Source organism: Mus musculus, chromosome 7 (genome assembly GCF_000001635.26).
Source record: "Mus musculus strain C57BL/6J chromosome 7, GRCm38.p6 C57BL/6J".
NCBI classification, from domain to species: domain Eukaryota; kingdom Metazoa; phylum Chordata; class Mammalia; order Rodentia; family Muridae; genus Mus; species Mus musculus.
In genome coordinates, this window is record NC_000073.6 from 140,295,776 (window position 1) to 140,307,905 (window position 12,130).

At 45.4% G+C, this 12,130-nt stretch overlaps 1 protein-coding gene across 6 annotated transcripts in view; it reads left to right on the plus strand.

Annotated features, from left to right (window-relative positions):
* 5830411N06Rik (RIKEN cDNA 5830411N06 gene) overlaps positions 1 to 4,959 on the plus strand; it is a 53,456-nt gene extending 48,497 nt beyond the window's left edge. For 2 of the 6 annotated variants that reach the window (XM_006536189.1, XM_006536186.1), the window contains 10 exons: positions 65 to 370; positions 511 to 828; positions 910 to 1,224; positions 1,301 to 1,615; positions 1,871 to 1,936; positions 2,015 to 2,329; positions 2,585 to 2,608; positions 3,204 to 3,341; positions 3,838 to 4,025; positions 4,702 to 4,893. In XM_006536189.1, coding sequence (XP_006536252.1) covers positions 65 to 370; positions 511 to 828; positions 910 to 1,224; positions 1,301 to 1,615; positions 1,871 to 1,936; positions 2,015 to 2,329; positions 2,585 to 2,608; positions 3,204 to 3,341; positions 3,838 to 4,016 — 1,976 coding nt within the window. In that variant the 3' untranslated portion in view covers positions 4,017 to 4,025; positions 4,702 to 4,893. The other 4 variants (NM_001128146.1, NM_001128145.1, XR_389955.1 and 1 more) reach the window with 3 other exon arrangements.
* The last annotated feature ends 7,171 nt before the right edge of the window (positions 4,960 to 12,130 follow it).

Below are 12,130 nucleotides of genomic sequence, written 5' to 3' on the forward strand. Positions count from 1 at the left end.
CATGGCTTGTGGGTGTCTGCGGCTCTGGATTGTGGAGGGGGCTCTGATTCCAACTCTCCCTTAGAGTTCCGACTGGTCAATGGCAGCAGCCGCTGTGAGGGCCGCGTGGAGCTTTTGGTACAGGATGCCTGGCAACCCCTCTGTGCTGCCAACTGGGACTTAGCAGATGCCACTGTGCTCTGCCACCAGCTCAACTGTGGCTATGCAGTGGCCACACCGCAAGGAGGCCACTTTGGAAATGTGGAAGGTCCCATCAGGACAGATGTGTTTCACTGTGTGGGAACAGAGCCCCACTTACTGAGCTGCCCAACAAGCACCTTAGGGGCCCAGGCATGCGCACTGGGGAATTCAGCCTCGGCTCTCTGCTCAGGTGAGTGCAGGCAGCCTTGAGACTGCGAAGAAGAAGGTAAACAGGACGAAGGTAAACAGTATGAGAGATTTGGGAGGGTGAGGATAGGTGGAGATGTTCGGAGCGATGGTCCTCTGCCCATCAGAGTTTCTCCCTGTCAGGTCTCCAGGATGCCCTTCGGCTGAGGGAGGGACAGAGTCACTGTGATGGCCGAGTGGAGGTCTTCCTGGATGGCACGTGGGGTCGTGTGCTGGACAGTGCATGGGACCTGCGTGATGCTGCTGTGGTGTGCAGGCAGCTTGGGTGCGGAGAGGCACAGCTAGCCTATGATGCGCCAGCACCAGGCCATAAGACCATTCCTGTGGGGCTGAGTCTGGTGCACTGCTTGGGCTCTGAGACCCACCTGACCCAGTGCAATGTATCTGCTTCTCTGCTGGTTCATGCAGGGACTTTGCGGGATGCAGGAGTGGTGTGCTCGGGTGAGTGTGAGGTGTCCACTTGCCCACCCCACCCTGCTCTGTTCATGTAGTCCAGTGTGTTCTGACTGCGTCTCTCCACAGGGAGCTTGCACATACGGTTGGCAGCGGGTAAGAACCGCTGTGCTGGGCGTGTTGAAGTATTCTATCAGGGCACATGGGGCACCGTATGTGATGATGCCTGGGACCTGCAGGATGCCCATGTGGTCTGCAGGCAGCTGGGCTGTGGTCATGCCCTCAGTGCCCCTAGGGCTGCCCACTTTGGAGCAGGAACTGGGCGCATCTGGATGGATGAACTGGGCTGCATGGGTGAGGAGGCTGCTCTATGGGAGTGCCAGTCAGGAGGCTGGGGCCAACAAGATTGTGGGCACAAGGAGGATGCAGGCGTCATCTGTTCAGGTAGGTATCACAGGTTTCGTTTGATGTGACCAGCCCTTCCTAACTGTGCCTATCTGACTGGCCCCTCTGTCTGCAGAATTTATTGATGTGAGGTTGCAAGAACATAGTCAGCCATGCACAGGACGACTGGAAGTTTTCTACAATGGGACCTGGGGTGGTGTCTGCCAGTCTCTGAATGCTGCCTCCCTGAGGGTTCTGTGTGAACACCTGGGCTGTGGGTCCCAAGGGCAACTGCTGGCCAGGCCAAGGGGCTCGTCTACGATTGAGACTGTCTGGTTGAAGTCCATTCAGTGCAGGGACAAGCATGACATGTCCTTATGGCAGTGCCCCTCAGAACCCTGGAACAGACATTCTTGTCTTAGAGGCGAGGAAGCTTGGTTGGCATGTGCAGGTGAGCTGTGCTATGCATTCTACTGGTGCTCTGGGCTGGGTATGGCTCATATGGAACTACCGCAGGCTCCAGTTGCTTCCTGTTTCCCTTAAAGACACAGGGAAGCAGTGTGGAATTTTCAGGCTTTGTGGATATCCTTTGAAACCTAGATTCTCTTCCTAATTTAGGTATGGGGAGGCAGAAAGAACATGGGAAAGAGAGAATTTCTTAGATTTTAGGTTCCTGAACTTGTGACATTCTTAATTTTCTACACAGAAAAGACAGAAGTTTCTCAGGATATGGAGCAGATTGCCAACTGCTCATCAACTCTTAGCTGCCCAGGTAACTCTTCCTCCATAAACTTTCCGAGAACCCATTGGCCAGAAAATATCACGCACTGATTGTTGACCCCCTTTCCAGAGGAAGGTGCACTTCGTGTACTTGGGGGTGAGAACGGCTGCTCTGGACGAGTGGAGCTCTGGCATGGAGGTTCATGGGGCACAGTGTGTGACGATTCCTGGGATCTGGCCGATGCAGAAGTTGTTTGCCGGCAGCTGGGCTGTGGCCCAGCCATAGCTGCCTTGCAGAATGCTGCCTTTGGCCCTGGTTCAGGGCCTGTATGGCTGGATGAAGTGGGATGCCGAGGCAGTGAGCTGTCTCTGGGAGCCTGCCAGGCAGAACCATGGGGATATGGAGACTGCTCCCACAAGGAGGATGCTGGTGTGCGCTGCCTAGGTGAGTGAGGCAGCCAGCAGTGGTGAGAAGAGGGATGCCAGGTTGATATTTTCGGCCGTTTTCACCTTTGTTCTGCTCAGACAAATTCTTGAGCACAGGACTCCAGTGTTCAGGGTTCCACTGGTGTTCCAGGGATGGCTGCCACCCTCAGTTCTGCATAGCTCCTGCTGACCTATTGGCTACCACCCGCAAAGGTTGGGCCCATCTATGCTGTTGAAGGTGATGATACTTCCCCAACCTGCATTTCTTTTGCAGGTATCCCTGGAACCATGGCATCCGGTAAGTGGCTCTTAGTTAATACTTCCTCATTACCTGGATAGCCTGCAGTGGTACTCTTTTCTTTCCCGAGAACCTCTGAGACCACACGCCATGGGCACACCCTCTGTGTCAGGTATAAGCCTGTGGGTTTGGACTTCTAGTCTGTGCTGAAAATGCTTATCTCTACTGTGCCTGCTGAATGGGAAAACATGGGGGACCAAACTACCCGGTCATGAGCAGCCGCTTCTGCAGGCCTTTAACTTAGGGATTGTGCAATCTTGCCTTGAGTATGTGCTATCCTTTTAGATGGCATGCCTAGAGTAGAATAGAGAAGAGCAGAGCAGAGCAGAGCAGAGCAGAGCAGAGCAGAGCAGAGCAGAACAGAGAATACTGTGGACACCCACATGGACTTTCTAGGCCTGAGCACTTGGGCTCTTTCTTCTGGAGCATCTTGCCCAGTAGCACACAGATCATCTCAGAGCAGCTACTTGTCAATATAACACTGACACCAAGCTGTCCTCAGTGGCTCACGGGGAGTCTGATGTCATCCAGGCTCAGTGTCAGCCTGTCTTAGGTACACAGTAAATGATTCTCTACCTCTTTCTGTGCTTCACAGGCAATTCTTCAGCTCCTCCACCTGTTCCTGAGTTCTGGACCATGCCTGAGATTGCCTGTCTGGTCCTTGGCTGCCTCTTGGGCATAGTCTTTCTGGTCCTGGCTGTTCAGTGGTGTCATAGCAGAGCCATTGGCCTGGGTAAGAAACATGCTGGTTATGGTTCACAAAGCTGGTGGAGCAAGGGCCTGGGGGAAGCTTTGAGAGATGCCAACCACTTCAGGCCCCCTCTGCTCTAATTACTGTCTTGAATGCTGGCAGACCTCCATGAGAGTCAATGTTGAGTTAGTATCTGAAGATCCATGAGTTATTATGGTCTGGTAGAGCCTGGGCTTGTCTACTGTGCTGAGGACATTCTGCATATACAGGATTCTCCATTGTCACCCAGCATCACCTGTGCTATGCTGAAGTGAAGTCTTTAAGAGATGAGATGTGACCCTAAGACCCATAAGCCCTACACCAGACATTTGAGCATGTGTCCTGAGCAGTGGAGTCCCAGCAAGGGCACCTTGCTGCTCAGGGGCTTTTTCCTGTATGTGGGTCCTCAGCATGCGTGAGAGTCACAGGGCCCAGAGAGGGTGGGGGGCTGAGTCTATAGTTGTGCTTAATTTGGAAAGTTCTGGTGTGATCTCTGCAGGTTCTGGAGCAGTGGCGGAGCTGCCCTCAGAGGTTGTCTATGAATGCATTGAAACAGTCCCTATGGATGAGAAAGAGGAGCCAGCAGCATCCCAGAGTCCAGTGCAGGATGAGGATTATGATGATGCAGAAGAGCCCAAGGACAGCCCGGGGGAAGATATGGAGGCTGGGCACCATTGAGCCTGACTGGTATGTACCTCTGTTCCCCGAGGTCTGGGGCACCCTTCCTGCTGTTATGCTAACATAAAGAGGTTCTGTTATGCTAGCATTTAAGGGATTGGAATCTAGTTCTCTGAGTCCTGCATCCCCACTTCTGCTTTTCTGCTTTGCTTTAGATTGCTCTCCTTTTTTTTTTTTTTTAAGATTTGTTTAATTTCATGTATGCGAGTACACTGTCACTGTCTTCAGACACACCAGTGGAGGGCATCAGATCCCCATTACAGATGGCTGTGAGCCACCATGTGGTTGCTGGGAATTGAACTCAGGACCTCTGGAAGAGCAGTCAGTGCTCTTAACTGCTGAGTCATCTCTCCAGCCCAATTGCTGTCCTTTTAAGGATGGTCTTCAGAGCCTTCTGCTGAGTAGACATGTAACCGGTTTGGACTTTGCACTTCCTTTGGGTCCTTTCTGACTTGTGCACAGTGTCCTTTTAGCACCTGACCTGATATCTGCCACAGAGAGAGATCCTGATGGGCCAGGGAGTGTAGATTTAGTGTATGAATCAATTTTACTGTCGCACAATCCATTTTCTAGTCCACCCTACTGTGTCTGTATTCTGCAGCACAGAATCAGGTTCTGAAGGTGCCAGGTACTTGGAATTAATTCCCAAGGCCACAAATGGGTGTCTCTCTCTCTTTAAATATAGATGGGACTGTTTGCTGCCTGAGTGCTGGTGTTGATGCTGAAGTTGAAACGGAAGACTGTGATGACCCCTATCCCAGCACCAGATGACCTTGAGGTCACAAATCTGTCCAAAATATGGTATAATCCTGAGATACTATAGTCTTTCCTGTCCCCATTTAGCAAATTGATGTCATTAAACTTCTTTAAACTTAAAATTAATTGTCAGTCCTCCCTAGAACCGTTATCACATTTAACTATAAAACTTGATGTCTTCTGAGCCTCAGTCACTGCCTGACCTTGAATTTCACTCATGTGAGCGGCGTTCAGTATTTCCCACCTCTCTTTTATCACAGCTCTTGTGAGTGACAATTGTCCTTTTGTTGAAGCACAGATGGTAATCTTCTGTTGCTGCAGGCTTTGCTCGTTCCCAGCATATGCTGAATGGAATACTCATGCTGTGACATCAGCCTTTATGACCATATTTTTATAGACAATGTTTTAGTCAGTGTCCTGTTGCTATGAAGAGATGCCATGACAATAACAGCTCTTATAAAAGACAGAAAGAAGATCCAAATTAATTGGAGGTGAAAAGAAGAACAAAACAGTAGATACCAAGGAAAACTAATAGTCCATCAAACTGGATCAACTTTTTTTTTTTTGTTTGTTTGTTTTTGTTTTTTTTTCCATTTTTTTATTAGGTATTTAGCTCATTTACATTTCCAATGCTATACCAAAAGTCCCCCATACCCACCCACCCCCACTCTCCTACACACCCACTCCCCGTTTTTGGCCCTGGCGTTCCCCTGTACTGGGGCATATAAAGTTTGCTTGTCCAATGGGCCTCTCTTTCCAGTGATGGCCGACTAGGCCATCTTTTGATACATATGCAGCTAGAGTCAAGAGCTCCGGGGTACTGGTTAGTTCATAATGTTGTTCCACCTATAGGGTTGCAGTTCCCTTTAGCTCCTTGGGTACTTTCTCTAGCTCCTCCATTGGGAGCCCTGTGATCCATCCATTAGCTGACTGTGAGCATCCACTTCTGTGTTTGCTAGGCCCCGGCATAGTCTCACAAGAGACAGCTACATCTGGGTCCTTTTGATAAAATCTTGCTAGTATATGCAATGGTGTCAGCGTTTGGATGCTGATTATGGGGTGGATCCCTGGATATGGCAGTCTCTACATGGTCCATCCTTTCATCTCAGCTCCAAACTTTGTCTTTGTAACTCCTTCCATGGGTGTTTTGTTCCCACTTCTAAGGAGGGGCATAGTGTCCACACTTCAGTCTTCATTCTTCTTGAGTTTCATGTGTTTAGCAAATTGAATCTTATATCTTGGGTATCCTAGGATTGGGGCTAATATCCACTTATCAGTGAGTACATATTGTGTGAGTTCCTTTGTGAATGTGTTACCTCACTCAGGATGATGCCCTCCAGGTCCATCCATTTGGCTAGGAATTTCATAAATTCATTCTTTTTAATAGCTGAGTAGTACTCCATTGTGTAGATGTACCACATTTTCTGTATCCATTCCTCTGTGGAGGGGCATCTGGGTTCATTCCAGCTTCTGGCTATTATAAATAAGGCTGCTATGAACATAGTGGAGCATGTGTCCTTCTTACCAGTTGGGGCATCTTCTGGATATATGCCCAGGAGAGGTATTGCTGGATCCTCCTTTAGTACTATGTCCAATTTTCTGAGGAACCGCCAGACTGATTTCCAGAGTGGTTGTACAAGCCTGCAATCCCACCAACAATGGAGGAGTGTTCCTCTTTCTCCTCATCCACGCCAGCATCTGCTGTCACCTGAATTTTTGATCTTAGCCATTCTGACTGGTGTGAGGTGGAATCTCAGGGTTGTTTTGATTTGCATTTCCCTGATGATTAAGGATGTTGAACATTTTTTCAGGTGCTTCTCTGCCATTTGGTATTCCTCAGGTGAGAATTCTTTGTTCAGTTCTGAGCCCCATTTTTTAATGGGGTTATTTGATTTTCTGAAGTCCACCTTCTTGAGTTCTTTATATATGTTGGATATTAGTCCCCTATCTGATTTAGGATAGGTAAAGATCCTTTCCCAATCTGTTGGTGGTCTTTTTGTCTTATTGACGGTGTCTTTTGCCTTGCAGAAACTTTGGAGTTTCATTAGGTCCCATTTGTCAATTCTCGATCTTACAGCACAAGCCATTGCTGTTCTGTTCAGGAATTTTTCCCCTGTGCCCATATCTTCAAGGCTTTTCCCCACTTACTCCTCTATAAGTTTCAGTGTCTCTGGTTTTATGTGAAGTTCCTTGATCCACTTAGATTTGACCTTAGTACAAGGAGATAAGTATGGATCGATGCGCATTCTTCTACATGATAACAACCAGTTGTGCCAGCACCAATTGTTGAAAATGCTGTCTTTCTTCCACTGGATGGTTTTAGCTCCCTTGTCGAAGATCAAGTGACCATAGGTGTGTGGGTTCATTTCTGGGTCTTCAATTCTATTCCATTGGTCTACTTGTCTGTCTCTATACCAGTACCATGCAGTTTTTATCACAATTGCTCTGTAGTAAAGCTTTAGGTCAGGCATGGTGATTCCACCAAAAGTTCTTTTATCCTTGAGAAGACTTTTTGCTATCCTAGGTTTTTTGTTATTCCAGATGAATTTGCAAATTGCTCCTTCTAATTCGTTGAAGAATTGAGTTGGAATTTTGATGGGGATTGCATTGAATCTGTAGATTGCTTTTGGCAAGATAGCCATTTTTACAATGTTGATCCTGCCAATCCATGAGCATGGGAGATCTTTCCATCTTCTGAGATCTTCTTTAATTTCTTTCTTCAGAGATTTGAAGTTTTTATCATACAGATCTTTCACTTCCTTAGAGTCACGCCAAGATATTTTATATTATTTGTGACTATTGAGAAGGGTGTTGTTTCCCTAATTTCTTTCTCAGCCTGTTTATTCTTTGTATAGAGAAAGGCCATTGACTTGTTTGAGTTTATTTTATATCCAGCTACTTCACCGAAGCTGTTTATCAGGTTTAGGAGTTCTCTGGTAGAATTTTTAGGGTCACTTATATATACTATCATATCATCTGCAAAAAGTGATATTTTGACTTCTTCCTTTCCAATTTGTATCCCCTTGATCTCCTTTTGTTGTCGAATTGCTCTGGCTAGGACTTCGAGTACATGTTGAATAGGTAGGGAGAAAGTGGGCAGCCTTGTCTAGTCCCTGATTTTAGTGGGATTGCTTCCAGCTTCTCTCCATTTACTTTGATGTTGGCTACTGGTTTGCTGTAGATTGCTTTTATCATGTTTAGGTATGGGCCTTGAATTCCTGATCTTTCCAAAACTTTTATCATGAATGGGTGTTGGATCTTGTCAAATGCTTTTTCTGCATCTAACGAGATGATCATGTGGTTTTTGTCTTTGAGTTTGTTTATATAATGGATTACATTGATGGATTTTCGTATATTAAACCATCCCTGCATCCCTGGAATAAAACCTACTTGGTCAGGATGGATGATTGCTTTAATGTGTTCTTGGATTCGGTTAGCGAGAATTTTATTGAGGATTTTTGCATCGATATTCATAAGAGAAATTGGTCTGAAGTTCTCTATCTTTGTTGGGTCTTTCTGTGGTTTAGGTATCAGAGTAATAGTGGCTTCATAAAATGAGTTGGGTAGAGTACCTTCTACTTCTATTTTGTGAAATAGTTTGTGCAGAACTGGAATTAGATCTTCTTTGAAGGTCTGATAGAACTCTGCACTAAACCCGTCTGGTCCTGGGCTTTTTTTGGCTGGGAGACTATTAATAACTGCTTCTATTTCTTTAGGTGATATGGGACTGTTTAGATGGTCAACTTGATCCTGATTCAACTTTGGTACCTGGTATCTGACCAGAAATTTGTCCATTTCGTCCAGGTTTTCCAGTTTTGTTGAGTATAGCCTTTTGTAGAAGGATCTGATGGTGTTTTGGATTTCTTCAGGATCTGTTTTTATGTCTCCCTTTTCATTTCTGATTTTGTTAATTAGTATTTTGTCCCTGTGCCCTTTAGTGAGTCTAGCTAAGGGTTTATCTATCTTGTTGATTTTCTCAAAGAACCAACTCCTCGTTTGGTTAATTCTTTGAATAGTCCTTCTTGTTTCCACTTGGTTGATTTCACCCCTGAGTTTGATTATTTCCTGCCGTCTACTCCTCTTGGGTGAATTTGCTTCCTTTTTTTCTAGAGCTTTTAGATGTGTTGTCAAGCTGCTAGTATGTGCTGTCTCCCGTTTCTTCTTGGAGGCACTCAGAGCTATGAGTTTCCCTCTTAGAAATGCTTTCATTGTGTCCCATAAGTTTGGGTACGTTGTGGCTTCATTTTCATTAAACTCTAAAAAGTCTTTAATTTCTTTCTTTATTCCTTCCTTGACCAAGGTATCATTGAGAAGAGTGTTGTTCAGTTTCCACGTGAATGTTGGCTTTCCATTATTTATGTTGTTATTGAAGATCAGTCTTAGGCCATGGTGGTCTGATAGGATACATGGGACAATTTCAATATTTTTGTATCTGTTGAGGCCTGTTTTGTGACCAATTATATGGTCAATTTTGGAGAAGGTCCCGTGAGGTGCTGAGAAGAAGGTATATCCTTTTGTTTTAGGATAAAATGTTCTGTAGATATCTGTCAGGTCCATTTGTTTCATAACTTCTGTTAGTTTCACTGTGTCCCTGTTTAGTTTCTGTTTCCACGATCTGTCCATTGATGAAAGTGGTGTGTCGAAGTCTCCCACTATTATTGTGTGAGGTGCAATGTGTGCTTTGAGCTTTACTAAAGTGTCTTTAATGAATGTGGCTGCCCTTGCATTTGGAGCGTAGATATTCAGAATTGAGAGTTCCTCTTGGAGGATTTTACCTTTGATGAGTATGAAGTGTCCCTCCTTGTCTTTTTTGATAACTTTGGGTTGGAAGTCGATTTTATCCGATATTAGAATGGCTACTCCAGCTTGTTTCTTCAGACCATTTGCTTGGAAAATTGTTTTCCAGCCTTTCACTCTGAGGTAGTGTCTGTCTTTTTCCCTGAGATGGGTTTCGTGTAAGCAGCAGAATGTTGGGTCCTGTTTGTGTAGCCAGTCTGTTAGTCTATGTCTTTTTATTGGGGAATTGAGTCCATTGAAATTAAGAGATATTAAGGAAAAGTAATTGTTGCTGCCTTTTATTTTTGTTGTTAGAGTTGGCATTCTTTTCTTGTGGCTGTCTTCTTTTTGGTTTGTTGAGTGATTACTTTCTTGCTTGTTCTAGGGCGTGATTTCCGTCCTTGTATTGCTTCTTTCCTGTTATTATCCTTTGAATGGCTCGATTCGTGGAAAGATATTGTGTGAATTTGGTTTTGTCGTGGAATACTTTGTTTTCTCCATCTATGGTAATTGAGAGTTTGGCCTGGTATAGTAGCCTGGGCTGGCATTTGTGTTCTCTTAGTGTCTGTATAACATCTGTCCAGGCTCTTCTGGCTTTCATAGTCTCTGGTGAAAAGTCTGGTGTAATTCTGATAGGCCTTCCTTTATATGTTACTTGACCTTTCTCCCTTACTGCTTTTAATATTCTATCTTTATTTAGTGCATTTGTTGTTCTGATTATTATGTGTCAGGAGGAATTTTTTTTCTGGTCCAGTCTATTTGGAGTTCTGTAGGCTTCTTGTATGATCATGGGCATCTCTTTCTTTATGTTTGGGAAGTTTTCTTCTATTATTTTGTTGAAGATATTAGCTGGCCCTTTAAGTTGAAAATCTTCATTCTCATCAATTCCTATTATCCGTAGGTTTGGTCTTCTCATTGTGTCCTGGATTACCTGGATGTTTTGAGTTAGGATCCTTTTGCATTTTGTATTTTCTTTGAGTGTTGTGTCGATGTTCTCTATGGAATCTTCTGCACCTGAGATTCTCTCTTCCATTTCTTGTATTCTGTTGCTGATGCTCGCATCTATGGTTCCAGATCTCTTTCCTAGGATTTCTATCTCCAGCGTTGCCTCGCTTTGGGTTTTCTTTATTGTGTCTACTTCCCTTTTTAGTTCTAGTATGGTTTTGTTCACTTCCATTACCTGTTTGGATGTGTTTTCCTGTTTTTCTTTAAGGACTTCTACCTGTTTGGCTGTGTTTTCCTGCTTTTCTTTAAGGGCCTGAAACTCTTTAGCAGTGCTCTCCTGTAATTCTTTAAGTGACTTATGAAAGTCCTTCTTGATGTCCTCTATCATCATCATGAGAAATGTTTTTAAATCTGTGTCTAGATTTTCGGTTGTGTTGGGGTGCCCAGGACTAGGTGGGGTGGGAGTGCTGCGTTCTGATGATGGTGAGTGGTCTTGATTTCTGTTAGTAGGATTCTTACGTTTGCCTTTCACCATCTGGTAATCTCTGAAGCTAGCTGTTTTAGTTGTCACTGTTAAGAGCTTGTTCTTCAGGTGACTCTGTTAGCCTCTATTAGCAGACCTGGAGGGTAGCACTCTCCTTAGTTTCAGTGGGCAGAGTATTCTCTGCAGGCAAGCTCTCTTCTTGCAGGGAAGGTACCCAGATATCTGGTGTTTGAACCAGACTCCTGGCAGAAGTTGTGTTCCACTCACTAGAGGTCTTAGGATCCCGTGTGGAATCCTGTGTGGGCCCTTGCGGGTGTCAGGCGACTCTGCTGGCAAGGTAGCCTGGGGCTCGAGTGGAGCAGAAGGGGCTTGTGCCCCAGATCAGGCCTGGGTAGCCTGCTTCCCTATGTACGGCAGTCTCAGGTTCCCCGAGATTGGATTGGGGCAGGCGCTGTGTTCCACTCACCAGAGGTCTTAGAATCCCGTGGGGAATCCTGTGTGGGCCCTTGCGGGTGTTGGGCGAGACTCTGCTGGCAAGGTAGCCCGGGGCTCGAGTGGAGCGGCAGGGGCTTGTGCCCCAGATCAGGCCCGGGTAGCCTGCTTCCCTATGTACCGCAGTCTCAGGTTCCCCGAGATTGGATTGGGGCAGGCGCTGTGTTCCACTCACCAGAGGTCTTAGAATCCCGTGGGGAATCCTGTGTGGGCCCTTGCGGGTGTTGGGCGAGACTCTGCTGGCAAAGCAGCCCGGGGCTTGAGTGGAGCGGAAGGGGCTTGTCCTGGATGAACTTTTTGATCTTTACAACCTACCAAAGTTAAATTAAGTTCAATAAGCAATCTAAATAGACCCAGATCACGAGTGAAATAAAAGCATTAATTTAGGCTCACAATTTAAAAAGGTCAGGGCCAGATGGTTTCAGGGCAGAATGATACCAAACCTTCATAGAAAAATGAACGACATTACACCTCAAATTATTCTTCAAAATAGAAACTGAAAGAATATTTCCTGATTTTTTACATAGCCATATTTACTATTTATCAAAACCACAGAAAGACCTGACAAAAATAAAATATTATAGGCTAATTTCCTTTATAACCATAGGTGGAAAAATTCTCTTTTAAATACTTGCAAACTAAATCTAAGAACACATCAAAA